The sequence below is a fragment of the Eretmochelys imbricata genome, chromosome 1, assembly GCF_965152235.1.
Source record: "Eretmochelys imbricata isolate rEreImb1 chromosome 1, rEreImb1.hap1, whole genome shotgun sequence".
Classification (NCBI taxonomy): domain Eukaryota; kingdom Metazoa; phylum Chordata; order Testudines; family Cheloniidae; genus Eretmochelys; species Eretmochelys imbricata.
Genome location: NC_135572.1, coordinates 246,402,508 through 246,425,098, shown reverse-complemented (window position 1 = coordinate 246,425,098; position 22,591 = coordinate 246,402,508). Strand labels below are relative to the sequence as shown.

Sequence of the window (22,591 nt, the reverse complement as noted above, 5' to 3'; positions counted from 1 at the left end):
TGTAGCAAAAAACCTTTTAATAACAGAGAGAAACCATGTGGCATTATGTTGGGGAAACACCACCAACAGGATTCATAACACAACCCATGAGCAAAAAACCCACCCCAAGCAAATTGGGGCATGCCCTTTCCCTTTGGTTCTTGAGTCCAGCAACCCCAAATCACCCAAAGTCCCAAAAGTCTCTGTCCCTGTCAGGGCAGCCCCAGAGTTCAAAAATTTATCTGCAGAGCTTTACCTCCCAACCTGGGTGGAGATGGGGGCGGGGGTAAAAGGCACCTTACATGATCTGAAGCTGACCGCCCCATAGCTCCATAGGTCTTTGCGCCGCTCCACTACGCTCCACTCCACCAGCCGCCCCGCAAACCGCTCTGCTCTGCGGCCCACAAGCAGCTCCTGCCGTCCCACGAACTGCTCCGCGTCCCACTAGCAGCTCCCGCCGTCCTATGAACTGCTCCACCAGCCTGTCCACAAGGCACTCCAGCCGTCCCGCAAACTTCTCCACAATATAGCTTCAGGCTCCCCCACTACTTAACACAATGCTCAGTGACTTCAGCTTCTAGTCAGTTCAGCTCTTTGGTGAATTCAGCTTGTAGTAGGGCAGCCGCAGTGCTGGTGCACCATTAGCCCAAAGTGAGCTCAGCAGCCTGTAACTAGACTCCTAATGAAATCAAAATTAGCTCTGATATTCCACAGTGGAGAGAGGAGGAAGTGCAATTAGCATGTAAGGCCCTCACCAAGGGGCCCATGCCACCAAGTATTAATACTTGTCCCCAACCTCTCTCAATTCACAGAGTTTTGGAACCCATGACCCTTGCCTAGCGAGTGCTACTCAGTTGATGGTGAGTGCCTCCATCATAACAAAAGGCCAAGTACAGTTCCCAGCACAGTTCCCATAATCAGGGTAATAACAATTTATTCTTCCTGCCCCAATAACAGAGACACTGGGGATCCCACAGCAGCCAAAGTGACCATTTGGGCAGCTATGGCCTCATTCTAGGCAGGGTGGGTGTGCCTATGCAAATGAGATCGGCCCCTGAAATTGTTTTCCACAACTTGCCACGCCTCACCACCAGATGTCAGGGTGGAGCTCATCCTGACACTGCTTACATAAGGATGTATATTTTGACGTGAGATGTTGACAATTTGTGTGTTTTAAAGCTTTAACTTTTTAAATCGTCATGTCTGCTGTCATTCAATAACTGTCTGACTCCCTGTGTCATTTCCCACAACTGTGAAAATTTAAATAGTTAAAATTCTAAAAAATGCGTAGAAATAAACATTGATATTGTCTGTCAACATTATAAGAAAATAAAAATTGAATTCTGCCAAGCCTAGCTGTCACTGTACTGTGGAAATGAAAGTAAAAGTTTCTTAAAGATGAACTGCAAAGTTAAATAGTAAATTAGTGATTGCTGACTCCCATCTCTGACTGGGCTGCATGGCACTATGGCTTAACTAACTTTATAACATTATTTTCAGACTTTTAAGTCTTTGGATTTTGTGGGTTCACTAGAAATGCCCCACAATGCACCATTCTAAGACTGCCCCTGAAGTTTCCCTATAACCATTACCATTCTGGCCTCTATGATATTGCAGAATCATGTGCTCTGGGGCAACACTAACAACCCCTGAAAAAAACATATTGACTTGGCTTTGATAAAAAATGATTTTTTGAAAATGTAGTTAAAAATGTTCTGGGTTGAATTCCCCTTTGTCTAGAGTATGACAGAAAAACAGAGAATATTTATATTATGAAATTTGAAACAACAAATCAAAACAAGAAGTTCTGCTTTTTTAAAATGAAATTTCATTGAAATCCACATGTTCCCGTGGAATACCTTGATTTTGCCTAATCAGCATTTTCTGACAGGAAACTTCCATCACAAAACTTTGGACCAGCTCTAGAAATCAATGAGATTGTTGGGACATGAGCAAATCCCTGCTCCCGCATGTTTGTTTGTACACAATATGGTTTCCATGGCTAGGAAATGGTCTCTGTGCGTTGCCCATTGCACAAATTAAAGCCTTGATCCTGCAAACACTTACATATATGAATATCTTTACTCAGGCAAATAGCTTCCTTGTGCTCAATGGTGTACTCACTGGAGTAAAGCCACACATCCTTAGGGCGAGTACAAGATCAGGGTGCAAATGATCCCTGGGAATGGTATGTACGAATGGCAGCTGTCTTGCAACAGGATATGGGTCTGTGCTATTGTAGCTTTTTAAATGTATCATTGCACTCCTTTCTGGGAGAAAAAAGAGGTGAAGAGTTAAACTGCTTTCCAAGTATCTACCAGAATTTAGCCCTACTTTTTTCTCTCTCTTTGAAAATAGTTTACAAATCTAAAAGTTCAAAATGGGATCAATTAACCACAGATTTACGTGGGCACTGTTCCACTCAAGTCAGCAACATTGTACCCATTGTGGCAGTAGTAAATCTATTCTATAGCAAGTGGCAGTCATGTTTTACATTGACAAAATCTCTACTGAAGAGTGACTTGCCATTTGCTGTCTCTTTTCAGAAAATAGCCAATCTACTGCCCGCTTGGTATTACAACTTTCGGGTTACCATGGTGACTTGGGGAGATCCAGAATTGAGCTGCTGTGACAGTTCTACCATCAGCTTCATAACAGGTAAGCAGCAGCATGGCAAGTGGTTGATGGAGGGAGTGCAAGGGGAAATGTGAGTGCTGAGGAAACATATCTAGAAAGATTATGGTGGTGTTCACCTGTAAATATTTGTGCAGGGGCTTTTTAGAATTTAATTGTAAAGCCCGGTAGGGAAAAATGTGAAGATAGTTTTGATTCATTACAGACATCATTTCATTGCTGACCTGCCCCAGGAGTTGCACCTTCATGCACCATTAGTTTTGCCCACTTTATTACTGAATTTGTGTAGCTCTCTTGTGATGAGTGATTGCTGATTGGCTGGAGTTAAGAGAGGGCAGGGGTCAGGAGTTATAAAGACTCAGCTTTGAAAGATTCCGTCTATTCTGGGAGCTTGGGTTGACAGGGGCCTGCTCTGGCTTTGGAAGATTTAGCCTTTGACTGACATTAGCTTGGAAGCCTTGCTTAGACATAAGCCTGCCCAACCTTGAAAGATGTGCTCCACCCTTGAAAGGCTTTGTTCAGCCTATGGGTTTCCAAGCTAGAGCAGGCCTCTGCCTCAGCCAAAGACCAAGTTTAGTCAGGAAACGTGTCAGAGGCCCAGACAACTTGCCTATTCAGCCAAGACAAAAGATTGTTCTAATTCTGGATTATGCTTCGGCTGGGAGCTATATTATTATAGAGCAGCTAAGGGAGCTTTTGTAAATTTTATGTATTTCAGTTACTATGGGACCTAAAACTAAACAAAGTATATTTTTCCCTATATTTTTACCTTTCCAAGTCCTTCTTTTTTCTCCCCATCTCTTTCCCTTCACGGTATCTAAGTCTACACCCCACAGTTCACACACATTAAATTGTTCTGACATTTATTGCAGCATAAATAATGTAGGGCTGTTTATTTTAGTGCAAAATGAAGCTGGCCATGTTTTGTGCTACAATTTTTTCACACTCCCTGTTGGTCTTTGCTGGTAAGTGTTACCTCTGTTCATTGCAAGGGGATGGGTCGGGGGGAGGACAGTCTTGGGGTCAAGGCACCGGACTGACACTTGAGAGGCTACCTCTGTGACCTTGGGCAAATCACATACAGCCAGGTCTTCAGCTGGCTTCATTGTCTCCCAGTGGGTCATTGAGTGAGGTTGATGCCCCTTCACTCCCCACTCAGATTCTTGGGGTTCAATTTTGCAAGATGGTGAGCAACTCCTGGAGAGGCTGAGCACCATAAACTCCTATTGACAAGGCGATCCCCATATCGGTAACACTTTCAGGGTTGAAGATGGAAGTAAACATATATTGCCTTTGGGAACACTATGTACCTCCGCCCCCAGAAATAGGTTTAAAAAGTTGTTCCAGATTAAAAAAAGCCAATAAAATACTGTGGATGGATTTCAAAAAAGGGTTGTGTAATTTTAGGATGCTTAATAATAATTATACAAGCTGAGACAGTGTTTGCAGACCACCTGTGCAGCAATAAATAACTGGCCAGGTGGATCAAAGATGCATTAAAGGAGAAGGAGGCTGCTGTCCCCAGAGCTTCAGTTAATGACTACTTTTGGAAGCAGGATATGGGAGTGGATGGTCCATTGGTCCATCTGTTCCAATATCTTGCTTCCAAAATATTGAAATGGATGGACCAATGCTCTGACAAATCTTTAGCCTAATAAGTAAGGAGTCAATTGACCTGGGTTCTGTTCATGCCCCTGCCACTGACCTGTAGTGTGACAAATCACGGGACCCCTCAGTGCCTCTCTTTTCTGCTGCCACCCTTATTCTGTCTTGTCTATTTAGATTGTAAGCCTTTCAGTGCAAGGAACATATTTTACTATTTGTGTGTACATGGTAAAGCATGATGGGGCCCTGATATGTGTTGGGGCCTCAACATGCTATCACAATACAAATAATAATTAATAAGACAATGTTCCTCTGCATTAAAAATTATATTATGGCAGAAGCAAAACTGAATTACTTTCGGGGACTTGCAATACCTTGAGCCAGTACCTGTTACTGTCTCCAACAACAACAAGCACGGTAGATTGATGTTTCTACTAAAAGGATCAGAAGTGAAATAATATGGTTTGATACTCCACTGTTAACACCTGTCAGTTCAATTTAGCAGAAAAATCAAGCTAATGTGTTCATTTGTCATTTTTGGATGCAATGGCAGATATTGAAGGTGGGGAGCAGCGGGCCATCCATAGGGCCAATTGAAAACTGGGGAAATTGGATTTTTGACACACCAAAAATTTTCATGGAAAATGTCTGCTTTCCTTTTGGGTGTTTGTCAGAAACCAACAAAATATTTCCTTTAGAAAATGTTGAAGGGGGAGGAAAAATCGGCAACATTTTTTTCAGAAAGAGAAAATAAATTTCTGACCAGCTCTAATTATCTAGCTACTGTCAAGTGATGCGGTGGTGGGAAATGAGGAAATGCCCTTTTTCCCCCTCCAAAATTTAAAACCACATCAAAATCAACTTTTCACACAATGAGAAGGGAAGGAAAATATGCATTTTCTCCCCATGATAAAAAAATCTCCACTGCCTACTGGATACTGAAAACAAATCCCATTTCCCGCAGCTTCCTGGATGCCAAAAGCCCCAAATGATCCCTACCTCCACACCCAAACATCTGGCTTTCCCAAACAACTTCTGCAGTGTGCAGTCGTGTGACATTTTGAAATCCGCAATGCATTCTTCAGTGAGAATTTAACGTTTGGAGAGTAGTGTAAAATACTCTGAAAGCAATGTAACAATAAATAAATAGCACCAGGAACACAGTACTGATTGGATCAGTCTGAGAGAGGACAGTGAAGGGACAAGCACTTCGGGAATTCCTGTGCAGTGGTGTAGTGGAGCTAGAATGCACCAGAACTCTGTGTTCTGGAGCTTTTGCAAGGTCATGCCACATGGAAGACCCCACTTTGCTCTACAAAATGGCATTCTCCATCTGGGTTGACCTCACACATACAGTGCACATAAGGTCACCCCACATGGAGGATGCCATGTTGTAGAGCAAAATGACGTCCTCTGCACAGACTGGAGAGTGCCATTGTGTAGAGCAAGTGCACATGTGTAACTGATGGGAAAGCAGTGAATAATTCTGATCCTGCACAAGATAGAATAGAACCCATTTTCTCCTAGGTGGGCTAAGAGCAGTAAAAATTTGTCATTAAAATCAGCCCACCTATTTTCCATTCACTCCCTCCAGTGGAGACACTGGACTGTTTAGGCACTTCTGCTTGGTCTGGAGATTAGGTGGGAGAGTTGTGGAGATGGTGCTGCAGCGGCAGCTCAGTGAGCACCGCTTGTAGGGGATTTAATATAGATAGGCCTGATTTAGCTGTCGGAGAAAAATAATCACTGAATCCTGGCTGCACTGAAGTCAATGGCAAAATCCCATCCTGCAACATCTGCTCTCACTTCTATGAGCTCTATTGTCAATGATTTTTTTGGCATATGACTTGTAAAATTAATAGTGACTGCCAGAGTCCTGTGAATACTCTTTGGTAACGTTTCTCATCCATTTTCTGTGTCAGTGTAATGAAGTCACTTTTTAACCATTTGGTTGCTACATAATATACTCAGCCAAGCACTAGAGAAGAAATATGTCTCTCCGCACCTTTGTTCTGTGCTTCAAAGACAGCATTTTAAAGTGCAAGTGCCCCAGTGGGGCCCGGACTCTTCAATATGGTGTTTTCAGAAGATGCAACAAAACTGAGCCATGGAAGGGTTACTACAAATTTTCATCTGCCATAGGGCCATGTCCAGCTGTCACTGATGACAAGGAAAACCTGCCAGTGCCTTCAGTGGAGAAATGGATCAAGTTTTTATCTAGTAGACATGGACACAATCTGAAACAAATGAATAGACCTCTTGCATACTCTCTCCCTTGAGTTAGATGCTTTTCAAAATCAAGAATTTTCATAGAGTTCATAGATTCAGAGCATTTAAGGCCAGAAGGAGTCATTAGATCATCTTGTCTGATCTTCTGTATAACCACAGGCCATTACGTTTCACCAAGTTACCCCTGTATTGAGCCCAATAACTTGTGTTAGGCTAAAGCATATCCTTCAGAAAGGCACCCAGTCTTGATCTGAAGACTTCAAGAAATGGAGAATCCACCACTTCCCTTGATAGTTTGTTCCAGTTTGTTTAACCCACACTGTTAAAAATGTGTGCCTTATCTCTCATTTCAATTTGTCTGCATTTAGCTTCCAGCCATTGGTTCTTGTTATGTCTTTCTCCACTAGATTAAAGAGCTCTTTAGTACCTGCTATTTTCTCCCTTGTACAATGTAACCAAATCACCATTCGGTCTTCTTTTTGATAAGCTAAACAGCTCAAGCTCTTTAAGTCTCTTACTTAAGGCATTTTCTCCAGTCCTCACATTGTTTTTGTGGTTCTTTTCTGTACACTCCCTCTTCAATTTTTCAACGTCCTTTTTAAATGTATTCCAGAATCAATATTCCAACATCAGTCTCACCAATGCCATATGCAAAGGTAAAATCATTCCCTACCTTCTACTCCCCTATGTATACATTCAAGAATTGCATGAGTCCTTTTTGTCACAGCATGACACTGGGAACACATCTTGAGTTGTTTGTCCACCACAGACCCCCTAGATCCATTTCAGAGCTATAGGTTTCCAGGATGCCCTGTTCCGTAGGTATGTACAAGGGTAGGTATGGCCTACATCCATACTCCTAGATGTATAACTTTGCATTTGGCTATATTAAACTTCATTTTGTTTGAGTTGGCCCAGTTTACCAAGCAATCCAGAACACTCTGTTTGACTGCCCTTTTTCGTCATTATTTAATGCTCTGTCAGTATTTGTGTCATCTGCAAATTTTGTCAGCAGTGATTGTATATTTACTTCCAAACAATCGATGAAAATGTTGAATGGCGTTGGGCCTAGTACTTATCTCTGCAGAACCCCACTAGAAACTCCCCCATTCAGTGACGATTCTCCATTGATAGCTACATTTTGAGATGTCAGTCAATCCATTTAATGTGTGATTTATTGATACTGTATATTGCTAATTTTTAATCAGAATGTCACGTGGTACAAAAGTTAAATGCTTTACAAAAGTCTGTCTGTTATAGCTATGCGGTTACCTTTATCAACTAAACCTGAAATCTCATACAAAAATTGAAATCAGGTTTGTTCGACAAGACCTATTTTCCATAAAACCATGTTGACTGACATTAATTATATTCCTATCCTTTAATTCTTAATTAATTTGAATCCTGTGTTATCTTTTCCATTATTTTGCCCAGGATTGATGTCAGGCTAACAGGTCTGTAATTACCCAGTCATTCTGCATGCCCTTTTTGAATATCGGCACAACATTAGCACTCTTCTGGAATTTCCTTGGTATTCCAAGATTTATTAAAAATTCACATCAGTGGGCCATAGATCTTCTCAGCCAACTCTTTTTAGTACTCTTGGGTGCAAGGACTCTTGGGTCTGCTGCTAGTCAATGCAGTTTAACATCCTCATTAGTTACAAATGAACTAGAAAGCACTTCATCCCCCTCATGTGATATAAATACATTATCCTGCTTCTTTCCAAACAAAGAACAGAAATATTTATTGAACACTTTTGCCTTTCCTGTATCCATATTAATAATATTACTTGCTCTGTACAGTTTGAGCCTGATGTTCTACAGAAAAAGCCTCACCTTTTCTGCTCTTCCTGCTATTACAACCAAACTTGTGTGCTTCTCTTATTGCTGAGAGGCTCAACCTTGTAGTCTGGAAATGTCAACATAACATTTACACCAAAACACAAAGATAATCACAGGTGTTGGGCCCAGATCCTGCAACAGGCTCCATGCAGGCAGTGCTGCATTTATGTGGACCCCAGTTGAAATTAATGCCTGTGTGGAGCTCATTGCAGGATTGGCATTTAAGTGATCTACAGCAGCTGGAATGTAAAAAAAACAACAACGTGAATAGGTGACATAGATCTTTCCAGCCACTTCTGGTTTGAAGTCCTCTGTTGGGGAGGGCGAGTTGGAAGGCTTCAAGACTGTATATAAGTAAATGCACCACTTATAACCCCCCTCATTCAGGACCCCAGGCACCTTCACCAACTGTGATATCCTGCTGTATTTACTGTGTGCGACATTGTGACACCACAAACACGGCCAAGTAGGGAACTAATGAGGTTTTAATGGCACCTTTTGTAAACGGCTGGATTTAAAAATACAACCAAAACCAGTCATATTAAAATATAAAGCTGTTTATCTAGATGGAGGACAGAACGCACTTTGAAGTTACAGAGTAGCAGCCGTGTTAGTCTGTATCCACAAAAAGAAAAGGAGTATTTGTGGCACCTTAGAGACTAACCAATTTATTTGAGCATAAGCTTTCGTGGGCTACAGCTCACTTCATCGGATGCAAGTTAGTTAGTTAGTAATAAATATCATGATAAAGGGTAGCATGTATAGGTCTAAGTTGGTTGGACCACCATGTGTTTGAGTATAGTCATGTCTGTTCTCATGTGGAAGTTGTTTTTTGTTTCTTCATGTGGATGCTTGTAGTTTTCATTTCCTCTCCTTCTTGTGTGTTTCTTTTTTACACATCTTTCTTCTTGATCGTTCTAAATCTGTAAACATTTTGAGTGCACACAAAAAAGGAAACAAAGGATTTTGTCCGCGTTGAGAGAGAAATAAGAGAGAATTATTACCATTATTATTCCTTTATTTCATTTCAATAATGCACTCAGATTGCTCATTACACAAGTAGAGACAGTTCCTCCCTAGGAAAGCTTGTACTCAGACAGAGAGACATAAAAATAGAGTGCACTGGGCAATCCAGAGTAGGGGGGACATCATAATTTTTTTTTAAAATGTGCTGTAAATTAATTTGTTGTGGGCATCATGGAAGAAGGGGGTTTTGAGAGGGACTTGATAGAAGCAGTGCTATAATAAATACTATTAAAATTGCTTAAAATTGTATTTGCTTCAATCCTAAATTTCCACTTCATAAACCTTTGTCCTGCTCTTAGAGTCAAAAGTTCAAATGCAAGATAAAATTTATGCTCTCAGCTAATTTTGTGACAGCAACAGTGACATCCTGTGGCCACTTAAAAAATAGTCTAGGTTCTGATTGTCCACAGCCTTATGAAATGAGTGTAAAATGCATTGTAGCAGAATGGTAGTGTGTTAAACTCACTCTGAACTCCCTTTCCACAAGTGTAGATGGCTTTACAAAGTGAAAGAAACTCAGTTTTTTCATCATGTAGTTCCGAAAAAATATACTATATACACTGAATAATATGCTACTCTGTTGTACCCACACAATGCCATTGAAGTCACTCTGAGCTCAGTTGTGGTTTTAGGGCATCATTGGAGTTTACCTCGCTACCTCTGCTCCACTTCATTTTTACTTAAAGTTTATTTTGAGGACTTAAGTGATGCACAGGCTTTGCGCTGGCCTTTTGCACAGGGGTGAATTTCACTCTGTGGATAGAGTTGGTCAACATTTTTGTGCAGAAAGTTGTCCTGCTGAAAATGTTTTTTTCAAAACTACAGTAGTGCATGTTTTGCAGGCAGATGGCAATTTTGATTAAATAAAAAAATCAGTTTTCCCACCGGAAATTTCAAAGCAAAAATTTCTGGGTTTAATCCACGTTTCTTAACAAACCGAACTGTTTTGTTCTGACTTAAAAGGTTGTTTTTGTTTACAGAAACTGAAATGAAATGACTTGAAGTATAAAACTAGATTCTCAAAGAAAAATTTCATTTATTTTTCACTTAAAAAGCTGTTTCATTTCAGTTTTCTTGAAGAAGTGGAAACGTTTTAAGTTTAAACTTAATTTTAGGTTCATTTAAAAATGTGGAGTTGAAATGAAGTTTGTGTTTCAAATTGGTTTGCAACTTCCAACGTTTTTCAATGGAGAGATTTTGAATTAAGACTTCTTATTTGGAAACTTTTCAGTTTTCCAACCAACTGTACCTGCAAGCAATTACGGGTGCTAGTCTCATTCATATATGTCTACTTTTTTTGTTAAGCTCTTTCTCCCAATAAAGTCCCTTTGGCAGTGAATAGCCAAGCTTAATTTTTTGACTTAATTATATATTAAGTTAGATCTTGTTTCTAACATCTTTGTCTTGTTCTCCCCAGCCCCAGTGTCACCAGAGATCACCTCAGTAGAATATTTCAACAATCTGCTGTATGTCAGTTGGACGTATGGAGATGATGGGACTGACCTGTCTCATTCCAGGATGCTGCACTGGATGGTCATTGCTGAAGGCAAGAAAAAAATCAAAAAGAGCGTAAGTCAATAGGATTTTTAAAGCTTTGTGACTGCACATTCGGTCTTTCAAATGTTTCAAAAAAAAAAAAGTTGTCCTGCTCAATACATAAACTTTATATTACAAACTAAGGTCAGGTCGATTGAGCTTCTGCAAACCCTAGTGGGTTAAGTGTACCCCTTTGCAGAGAGTCAGTATAAGGGCTTACAACCCATTTAAGACTTTTTAAAATATAGTCCTTCTTGGTTTTTTAAAGAAAGAATGGGTTTCCCGTCAGTTGTATCAATTTCAGGAGAACTTGTCTGTTCTTCTAGGGGAATTGTGGGAAGGGCATTGGACGACTATCCACACATGACTGATTTTAGCCTGCATCCTTACTGCAAAGTGGGCAGGTTCCAACCTGAGTTAAACCAGCTCTGAGGCATACCCCAGCTGGATCAGCTAGCCTAGGCTTACAGCACTTCCAAACCCAAGTCAGAGGTGTTTGTGTGTGGAGGGTGGTGGTGGTGGTGGAGACTGGGTTTGAACTTGGGTAGGACCCTGGGTTAAGTTCTTGCTACCCCAGACCAGAAGCATTGAGGTCGATCATGAGAATTAGTAAGTGAAACTACCATTAGGTGTCTGAAATGTTGAGGTGCTGAGCACCCACTATATCCATAAAATGAATTGGGAATTGTCGCTGGCTAGCACCTTGTATGATCCACACTTGCAAATAGAAAGCTAAACCAAGCAGGCTCATTTTAATGTGTACAAAGGAAACAAATAGCACAAATGTGGTAAAATTAAGTGAGAATTTAAAAATGCAACCATAGTTTTACTAATATAAAGTACTATCAGTAAAACAAATAATATTTCTTTAAAAAATAAACGAATTATATGATTTTTGACCCTACGTTCCTTCAATTTTTAGTTACTAGTGACTTAACCCAAAAACATGCCTGTGTTTCCTTTTTAGTTGCAGGCAATATAATTTGCACATTATTTTTTCAGGTGGTTATAATTACACAATTGGTTGAGGATGGGTACTATCATGAGGTTTCTGATGTGCATTGCTTGTAGCTGGGGTAGAAATGTGATGGGAACAACCTTTCTTATGGCATTTCACCAACTCTGATTCCTGTTTCAGTGGCAACTGGGAAATGGGAGAGGTGCATGGACATTAAAAATAATGAAGCAAAAGTTATTCAAACTCTTTTTGAACCTCAAAGCACATTCAGTTCCAGGTTCAATTTGAATTCTGGGCATGGTTCAAGTCAGTTCTTCCTATGGCCTAAGCCTGCAATCCACTCTGTGCAGGTAGACCTATGCGGAGTCTCTGTGAAGTCAGCAGGGTTCCATATGGGTGCAAGGATCCTCCCTTGCAAATCTAGAGGCAGGATCTTGGGTTATATCTGTACAGGCTCACCCATCCCTAACTTTTATATTATTCCTAGAGATTCCAAACTGATTTTCAAATACTGAAAGTTCCAGGGTGCTCTGATCTGTGGTTTGGTCAGAGTTATTCAAAAGTTTGATGTAACTTGCAAAATCCAGATTTAAAAAGTCCCCTCAGAGTTGTTTTTTAAAAAATCTTTCACTAGCTATGTTTGTTTCAACCAATCGGAAATATACTGTAAAATTTACTTCTCTCTGCACTGTGACATTCTATTGAACTTGTGTCTTGCATCCATCAATGTCATTGGGAATTAGAACATATAACGAGTGCAGAGTATGCAGAAGTGATTTACGCTGATGATTCGAATTTTGTCCAGAGTGCATTAAGTGCTTGATTTATTTCTTCAAACAGGCTCTCTTGTTTGGATAATATTTAATACTTGGTACCAATGATCATTGTAGGTGACACGGAATGTGATGACTGCAGTTCTGAGCCTGCCTCCGGGAGACATCTACAACCTTTCAGTAACTGCTTGTACTGAGAGAGGCAGCAACACCTCCACACCACAGATTGTGAAACTGGGTGAGAATGTGTTTGTTTGCCTGGTTAATTGTATGTAGTTTCCCTCTTTTGGCTATTAGGGCAGATTCAGTACCTTCCTCAGCTCAAAAATATAGGCACTCACTCTTTTTATTTAATAAGGGTTATAATATACTCACTTTGACTGGTACCTTATGCTGAGAGTAGTCCCATTCGCTTCAGTGGGTCTACTCTCCAAACAAGGTTCTACTCAAGGTATGTAGGGGAGACAGTATCTCGCCCTAAGAGGCAGTAAGTAGAGCCTATCCAGAATAACATGAGAGCACTATTGTCCCATAATTGTTTCCCTATGATTGGTCCAAACACACCCAGACTTTAGAATAAGAACCCAAGCTTTGCAGCTGACCTCTGTTGGTCCAAACCAGAACCCTTCAAACATTTGAAAAGTTCCCTTCTGGATCTGAACTCTGGCTTGGACTGATTCCAAGTCCCCCTCCCACCCACCCTCCAAAAAAAAAATTACAAATATTTTCTCAGTTGAAGAGCCACACTGTAATTTTTACAACAGCAATAAATCCACTGAAGTGAAATCTTCCCTCATTTACCTGTGTGTCTGTAACACACACATCAAGTAGAATATGTCTTGGCTGGAGGGACTTACCAGGACATTTCATCCTCTGATGTCTTGAGGAGTAGGGCAAGGATAAGGTAATGGAGGCTATCTCTACATCTTCTAATATTGCTACTCTGCTGTTGCTCTGGAAACTTTGAGTCCCAGAAGTGCCTTGAACTGTAGCTTGTGAAATCTTGGGGTTTGTCTAATTACTGGTGTTGGCACAAAGCCCACTGTGAAGGTGAGGGAGATACTGTTGGTAACTTGAGACTGGATTATCCCCCAGGGATCTGTGCAAAATGGAGCTCTCTATGACATAAAGTATGAGGAGCAGCCAGAGACGGACCTCGTCAATGGCAATAACAATCCTGTTTGGTTGGATGGGAGGCATGAGAACAACTGTTTTTGCAGAAGGAAGCTCCCTTCCACATAAATCCCTGAAATGCATTGATGTTGGGAGGCAGTGCAGCCTCCACAATCTGTGATTCCCCCAGGCCTCTACCACTAGATGGAATTTTCTTTCTGTGGAGTTTTCCTTGCCCACACCAGTCCTATCCCACAGGCATTTCCACAAAAATGTGTGTTTGGGTGTTAATCTGGCTCCTGAATATCAATAGCCAGGTGTTTTCTGAATGCTATTTGGAAATGTTTGAGTCCTTCAAGTAGCATCATCATTCACATGATTCAGAAAATGGAATGTATTATTCATATTGCATGTCCCTGTAACCATTCTTTGACAAAAAGGGCTGTTATTTCTGGCTTGCTTATGGAGCGGGAAATATTCTATATGGGCTGGTTAATATGGAAGAATTTGGGTGTTCTGCCCTAGTTCTTCTGTTTGATATTTAAGAGAAAACACAAAAAATACAGTTTAGATAAATCACTTCTAGACTCCACCACTCTTTATTTCATGCCTTTAACATTTTAATTTTGCCCAAAGAATAGTAAAGGTGGTTTACCTTGGCAAAGGTCAGCCCTACAGTCTCTCCTTGGTGTTTTTGAGGGAGCAGAGAGATCTGGGATTAGAAATCCTGTGAATCTGTTCTAAGTGGTAGATGCAGAGGTGAAAATAAGCCAGTTCACCCCGGTATGGCATACTGGCAAAAGCCGCTGCGCCATACCGGGGTGGATCGGCTTCCTCAGGCACAATTTAAGGGGCCTGTGGCTCCCAGCAGCGGCTGGAGCCCCCGACCCTTTAAATTGCTGCCAGAGCCCTGCTGCCGGAGCCCTGGGGTAGTGGCGGTGGGGCTCGGGTGGCAATGTAAAGGGCCCAGGGCGGTAGCGGCGGTCGAGCCCTGGGCGCTTTAAATCCTCCCCAGAGCCCTGCCGCCACTTCCCCAGGTCTCCGGCAGGCTCCGGGGATGATTTAAAGGGCCCGGGGCAGTAGTGGCGGCAGGAGCCCCGTCCCCGGAGCCCTGCTGCCGGAGCCCTGGGGAAGTGGTGGCGGGGCTCTGGGGACGATTTAAAGGGCTCGGGGTCGGCCGTCGCTACTGCCCTGGGCCCTTTAAACCGCTACCAGAGGCCCCGGCTGCCGCTGTTTCCCTGGGGAGGGGGAAGGAGGCACTTGTCGGTACAGGGTGGGCAGGGGCTGGCTCTGACCTCCCCCAGCCCTGCCCTGTCCGCCTGAGGCCCCGCCCCTTCCGGGGGCCAGAGCTGGCCCCAGCCCAGCCCCATACCAGTAAGTCCCTAGACTTACTTTCACCCCGGGTAGATGACTCAGCATTGGGCAGCTGTGATGAACTACTGCCAAATGTGGTATCATATTCTTCCATGCTTCATCCTGGGAACTTTCCATTTGCGGAAAAATTAATCCATTTGCTTGGGGATAGGAAGGATTTATTTCAGATGATGTCCAGGTGTGAAGTTGTCTCAATTTAATATAGGCTATTCTTTATCTGTGCTAGGGGACGAAGAGGTAATTTTGTGCCTAAAGCACGGGACTGCTTCTCAGAAGATCAGACTCATCTCCAAAATGTCTGAGACACCTTGAGTGGGTCATTTTTAAAAAATAGCCTTTAATTTTGGGTGCCTCACCTTTGGGGTGCCAAATTTTAGACAGCTAGGGTGAAATCCTTGTGCCATCAAACTCAATGGTAAAGTTCCTACAGACTTCAGTGGAACGAGGTTTTCAGCCCTAGATCTTGATCGTCAGAGGAGCTGAGCCCCCATAACTCCAAATGAAGTCTATGGGACCTGCTCAGCATCCCTGAAAATTGGCCCAAAGGTAATGTCTATAGTGCTATAAAAAAAACCATGGCACCGGGTCGCAGAACCCAGGTCAGCAACTTGGGCTTGCACAGCTAAAACTGCATTGTGTAGACATTTGGGTTCAGACTGGAGCCTGGGCTCAGAGATCCATCCCCCTCACAGGTGCTCAGAGGCCAGGCTCCAGCCTGAGCCTGAACATCTTCACCGCTGTTTTATAGTCCCACAGTCAGCTGCAGGCCAGCTGTGGCCATGCTGCGAGTTTTTTATTGTAGTGTGGACATACCCTAAGAGTTTAAAAGTAGACACTCAACACATAGGAGGTGCTCAAAATTAAAGGCTTCTTTTGGTAATTTGTATCTGAAAGACAGAGATTTAGGTTCTTTATGTGTACCTGGGAATATTACATACTTTACTTCACAGGGGTGTAGTGAGGCCTAATTCATTAATGTCTGTACTGCACTTTGGTATCCAGGAGTGCATTAAAGTCCAAAATATTATTATGCCCTGGCTCCCAGGGGCACTAAAACTGAAAGTGTGCACACGCACACGGACACACACACGCATTCACTCCCAGCACAAAACAACTTCCATGTTTATATCACCTCCTTATCCCGAATGACCCCAAATCACGTTGCACCTCAACATGCAGTCTGGGCAAGAGTCACTGATACCACTTTGTCTGCTCTTGCCCTGTCAAAGCAACACAAAGCAAACCATAGACTTGGAGCATCTGTCTGGCGGCATTGGGTTTATAGATATTTACGGCCAGATTTTTAAAGGTATTTGGGTGCCTAATTCCCATTGAAATCAATAAGCTTTGGGTGCCAAAAATACCTTTAAAAATCTGGACCCTAGTATTTTGGGAGCAGTGCAAAGCAGCTGAGCATACCAGTGAATACAGCCCACTGTAGATAGGGGCTCACTTCACTCCAACACCGAAACAGTACAGATGGATAGACACATGAATTTCCCCATCTTTGAAGGGTGATTAGATTTTGGTTTGGTTTGACCCTGCAAGCTGGAACAAATAAAAAGGAAAAGAAAAAAAAACTTCATTCAGCCAGGTCTTTTTCTCAAGGGTTCTTGCCTATAATTAAAAAGTAAAACAGCATAATCAGAAAGTAAACAGAACCACTCCCCAGTCCTTTCTAACAACTGACTGTGAAGCCTCTCCATCCTAAAGACCTTCTCCCCATCTTTCTTCGCAAACAGCCACTTTTAAAACCCTTCCTCTCAGCAAAGAGACTGGGGAGCTGAGCTGGAGCAAACCCAGCATTCACTACGGACCATGCGGTTCTCCTGAACTCTGCACATGAGCTGCTTATCACAGAGATAGGGACCAGCTGTACAATGTGGATCTGGTTTTGGTCCATCTCTAATTAATGTACCCAGATTCCCTTTAGTGTTTCTAACCAAACCAACCTGAACCTCAGCGAGTGTATGGGCACTGATTTATATGTTGAAGCCCTAATTCTCTACTGTGTTGCACTGTATGTGACAGGTTTCGGAGTGGTAGCCATGTTAGTCTGTATCAGCAAAAACAACAAAGAGCCCTTGTGGTACCTTAGAGACTAACAAAAGGACTCCTCATTGGTTTTGCACTATATGAGGTCATATACACTTGTGTAAAGTGAACATAAGGCACTGCTAGCTCAAAATGGTAATGTTTTGACTCTCACTTTGCTAGAAGGGATTACACAAGGCAGGGGAGAATTAGGCCCCCAGTTTAAAGATCTTAGGCAGGTCACATGCAGGGGATTTTTCAGAGGGTCTCCTGTGGGTGCTCTGCAGATCACTAACTCTCTGGTTTTGAGCACTCATTGTTAGATGGTTGTTTTTCCAAAGCAGAATGTGGGACATTTCTGTGCTTTGAAAATCTACTCTGTGTGTTGGACGCTCACACTGCCCGGGTGCCCAGGCCTCCACTGGAGGGCCACCACTGAAACTTTCAGAACGTTGCTGCTGTGTGTGGCTCCCCAAGCTCTGGAAAACATGAAGCCAGATTCTCAGCTGGTGTGTAAATGGGTAAATGTCCATTGAAATAAATGGAGCTGCACCCATTTAAAATCAGTGGAGGATCTAACCTTTAACTCTGTACCTTTAATTGTCAGTTCCCCATCTATTAAATGAAGATAATACTCCCTGACCTCACAGAAGAGTTGTAAGAAATTATCTGTGAGCCCTCTGAGATCCCCTGGTGGAAGGTGTGTAATTCTATTATACTTATCTCTCCAGACTTCCAGGTAAAGAAGACTTAATAGGCATAAAAACTAGGGACCTGACTCTGAGCTCACTTACACTGGGGCAAATGGAGAGTAACTCTTCTGAGGTTAATGGAGTTCTACCAGTGGCAGTCTTGCCAACCCTCACAATGGTTAGTGTGTTTCTTAAAGCCTCAAGCGCCTGCAATCAGGCTATTGCCTGACAATCCCAGCTTCAGTTTTTAAAAAAGTAAGTTTCTAGCCCTTATGGCTGCAGAGAAAAGTTTGAAAATGTGAACGCTAAACTTGGCAACATCAGAGAGCAAATAAAAGGAATGCCAAATATATGTTTTTCATTATTTTTGAAAACTTGGGGTTGGTAATACTGCTTATGTAAAACTAGTATGACTGAGAACAGGATTATGCCCTGGGTTTTAAATACTCTTTGGGAAAAGTGTATCAACATTTGGACAACTATGCTAAGAAAGGTTTCAGAGTAACAGCCGTGTTAGTCTGTATTTGCAAAAAGAAAAGGAGTACTTGTGGCACCTTAGAGACTAACCAATTTATTTGAGCATAAGCTTTCGTGAGCTACAGCTCACTTCATCGGATGCATACTGTGGTTATGTGTGTTTCCACGGTATGCATCCGATGAAGTGAGCTGTAGCTCACGAAAGCTCATGCTCAAATAAATTGGTTAGTCTCTAAGGTGCCACAAGTCCTCCTTTTCTTTATGCTAAGAAAGGCTTCTAAACTGCTACACTCTTTTTCTTTCAATATTCCACCTTAAAGCTGACATTGTATCTGTATCCACTAGAGGTCAGGTTTTTATCATTTATTGATGACAATTGCCAAGACCATCTCTGAAATAAAGATAGAAGAAGGGCCTGACTGGAAACATTCAAACCACCCTGTGCCTCCTGAACTTTGGAGAAGTTTGAACGTGGATCCAGATCTATGTTTCTATGCTCTATCTCTGCCGTGAAATTGACCCAAAACCTGAGACTAGATTCTTTGTTGCCCTGCACTTTTCTGTTTCGTCATTTATACCAGTGCAAAGTGTGTGCAAATCTCATGGCCATTCTGATTTTGATAGCATTTTGCACTGGTAAAAATGATGACACAGGCTGGAGAGCAACAGAGAAACTAGTCCCGAGAATCCAAACTTCCCCAAACTGGGTCAAGTTCCAAAATTTAAGGGCTCAGGCCCAGCTCTGTTTTAAGATAATCAGTTTAAGGGCCATGACTAATATTTAGAGAGAGGCTTGAACAAGAAAATTCAGATCCAGATTTCTAACTCCCAAAATGTAAGGGTGTCATGGATTCAAGTTTTTGATTTAACTTGTTATAGAAAACAGGCTCAGGAATCCGACTTTGAACTCCATTCTCTCCAGCCTCCCACAGTGTTCAGGGTGCTTCAGATCTAGGTTCAGATCTATCCCTACTTATTTTCTCATTTTCACTGCAGAGGTTTGGCCCCCCCAATACTGATTACAGTTATAAAATGCACGCACATGCGCCTGAGACACAGAGTTTGTGGTACTCCTCTTTATTGTCTCATTGTGGGGGAGAGAAGTGCAAGACTCATCGTGTGTCACAAAGTCAGTGCTTCTGTTCTTAACATACCTGCAACGACACTCCTTTTTCGGCAGAATTCCATAGCCACCTGGAAGTGGGGTGATAAAGAACACCCATTGGGTTGTGCCTCCCCGATCAGAGGAGGGAAAAAACATTAAGAAAAATCCCAGAGCCCTTAAGCCCAGGAGGAGTCTAGGCAGAAGAGAGAAGGAACAGCTTATTCCTTCTACTCCTTCCATTTACTGATACTGCATCTTTCCCACCCTGCTTTGTCCCTTTCCACCCCGCCCATTCCCAGGGCAGCTCTCATTTCCCCCTCTCCTCCTTGCTGCCTGTGCAGCACTGAGCTGCAGGGCAGGGAAAGCAGTCCATCAGGTTACCTAGAGAGACAGTTGTACAGACGTCTGAAAGCTATGCCAAGAACTAAGATCCAAGAATGGTAGGTTTGGGGAGGAAGAAATACCAAAATTCAGTAGCCAGTCTCTGCACTTGAGCTCCTCACCAGAACCAACACCCCTATATCACACCAGCAGCCCCCAACGCTGCAGTTAGCTTTCCACCCCATTAGACCATCAACCCTCCTACCACTATTTCTACCCAGGACCCATCATCCCCTCAGCAAGCACACCTTACAACCAGGCGGCGGCAGCAACAACAACAAGGCCCTGGTTTCTCATCATGAAGCCCCCAACTCACAGTTCTTTGCAGCTGCAAGGGAGTGTGGGATGTAGTGGATTATAGGACAGGTTTTGGGGGATGGTGAGCCAGGCCAAAGAAGTTTGAGGAGAACGGCTGCTTTCTGGAATCAAGTAGAGAAAGAGAGCATTTTCTGCACCCATCTAAAACACACCCAAATCCAGTGTCTCTGAATGTTCTACACAGAATGACAGCAGTCAAGATTTGTAGTTCTAACTGACCTGCACAATATTTTTTTTCCTAACAGTTGGGCAACCTTTTTTTTCCTCCAAGAACTTATGCAAATGTGTCTATTAATAGAACATTTCCCCAGACACTGTCTGAATGGGGAAGAGAAGTGATTATCCAGCAAGCCAATCCGAGAACTGTTAAATAGAGAAGAAAAACCAAGTTGCTTAGCCATCTTCCTGTTTTACATCAGTTGCTTAATCGCTGTGTTAATGTCACAGATCATCTCTGAAGGAAAAGAAAAAATTCAAGAAGGGCAGTATTCATTACACTGATTCTGTTTGTTGGTTTCCCCCTATTGGTTTTCCAAAGACCAGAAGATAAGCTTAGTGAAAGGAGATTCTCTCTCTCTCTCATCCAGAACCAGCTCCTCCAAAATCATTGTTTGCTGTGAACAAGACCCAGACTTCAGTGACTCTGCTATGGGTGGAGGAAGGAGTGGCTGATTTCTTTGAAGTCTTCTGCCAGCAGGCTGGCTCTGGTCAAGAAACAAAGTTGCAGGTATGTGGCTGCCTCTTTCTCTACCTCACCTCGTCCATTTTGGACCCTGATATTGACAACATGTCCTTAGGGCCTGGTACTCTGCTACTTTTCATGGTGTGTAGTCATGTACTCCTGTACAGAATGGCTGTAAAACAATATAAATTGGAACATGGTAGCATCTTACATCCACTTCACACTCATTCACAGAAGGTGCAAGGCAGTGGAGAATAAAGCCCTTGAAATACTGACATATTTAAATCCTCCTTCTGTCTTGCTAACTACACACATGAAACTAGGGATTTTAACTGGCTGAGCAGGTTTCCTGTGTGTTGGAGAATAAGCTGGGGACCGTATTCATTGGCCAAAGGGCGAAGCAGCTCCAACGAGCTCCACAAAGCCATCTGCACCTAGGGGGTGGGAGGCAGGAGGGATAAAGATGAAGAGTGAGGAATACACAGCAACATAGCTAGCTGAGAGGGGTATATAGCCCTGAATGTGGTGTCCCATGTTTCTGTTGTGGTCTTCATCCATTCTTCAGGCCTGTTTCCTGCAGTACTATGAGCTGCGTAGGGTCCTCCCTCGTACAGTAAGAATTTCTTGGAAAAGATGGCTGCTCCTCATCTATTTTGTTCCTCACAGGGCCGTTTCCTCCAAGGCCCACCCGCTCAGCTCCATCAACATGCCCCCTTTTCTCTCTACCTAAATAGATACTGATGTGGCCCCCATCATCATGATGTTTGAGCACCTAGTCTCATATTAATTCAGAGGGAAACAGAGATCAAGGCAACGTGAATGCATGGTGATAGAGCCTGTGCAGCGCGTGAAACTTACTTTCTACTCCTCCTGAGACAGCTGGAGCACCTGTTTTGGATCACAGTTATCCTACTTGAGCACCATAGGATGTCATTTAAAAAACCCCACACCTTTTATGCTATTCTAGACACACACTGTAGCACTGTGTAGGGTAAGTCCCATGATTTTATGTAGGGTTTTCCATTGGAACGGTATCCTGAAATTGGAGGTGGGCTGGAACTGAAAAGCCATGTACAAACATCCTAACTTTGGGATAGTTCACACCCAGATTTGGATCCAAAAATTTCCATGGTGAGTAACTTAAAAACATCGACTCATAATTCCAATAACAGAGGCAGAGTAATTCTGAGATCGATGTAAAGGAGAAAAGATAGGCTGAGATGTAGATAAAAGAGAGCTGATGACTTTGAGACAAGGAAAGACTGTTCCAGCTGGCAGGAGGTGCAATGGTTCTCATATCAATGGGCGCAAGGAGAAATAGTCAGTGTTAGATAAATGGAGAGAACAAAGAAGGCAGAGTAAAGACCATGGCCAGTATTTTTTAAAAAAAAGTTAGGCTCCTAAATCCCCGGCCCCGCCTCCTCCCCCGGGCATGCTGCATTTCCCCCCCCCCATTACTTCCTGCGGCTCCCCCACACACACAACAGCCCACCCTAGCTCACCTCCGCTCCACCTGCTCCCCTGAACACGCCACCGCTCTGCTTCTCCCCCCTTCCTCTCAGGCGAGGGAGAGGCAGTGCGTTCAGGGGAGCAGGCGGAGTGGAGGTGAGCGAGGGTGGGGGGGAGCGCAGGAAGTAACGGGGGGGGAGTAGAGGAACTGCTCCCTGCCCCAGCTCACCTCCGCTCCACCACCGCCGCCTCCCCCGAGCACGCCGCCGCTCAGCTTCTCCTCCCTCCCTCCCAGGCTTGCTGCACAAAACAGCTGTTTCGCGCGTGGCAAGTCTGGGAGGGAGGGGGGAGAAGCAGAACGGAGGCGGCAAGCTCAGGGGAG

The 22,591-nt window shown here is 43.0% G+C and overlaps 1 protein-coding gene across 1 annotated transcript in view; it reads left to right on the top strand.

The window, feature by feature from the left end:
• The window catches only part of PTPRO (protein tyrosine phosphatase receptor type O), a 213,879-nt gene that overhangs the window by 150,126 nt on the left and 41,162 nt on the right, over positions 1 to 22,591 (top strand). The window contains exons 10-13 of the mRNA XM_077807489.1: positions 2,526 to 2,637; positions 10,735 to 10,886; positions 12,702 to 12,822; positions 20,666 to 20,805. Coding sequence (XP_077663615.1) covers positions 2,526 to 2,637; positions 10,735 to 10,886; positions 12,702 to 12,822; positions 20,666 to 20,805 — 525 coding nt within the window. The remainder of the gene's footprint in view (positions 1 to 2,525; positions 2,638 to 10,734; positions 10,887 to 12,701; positions 12,823 to 20,665; positions 20,806 to 22,591) is intronic.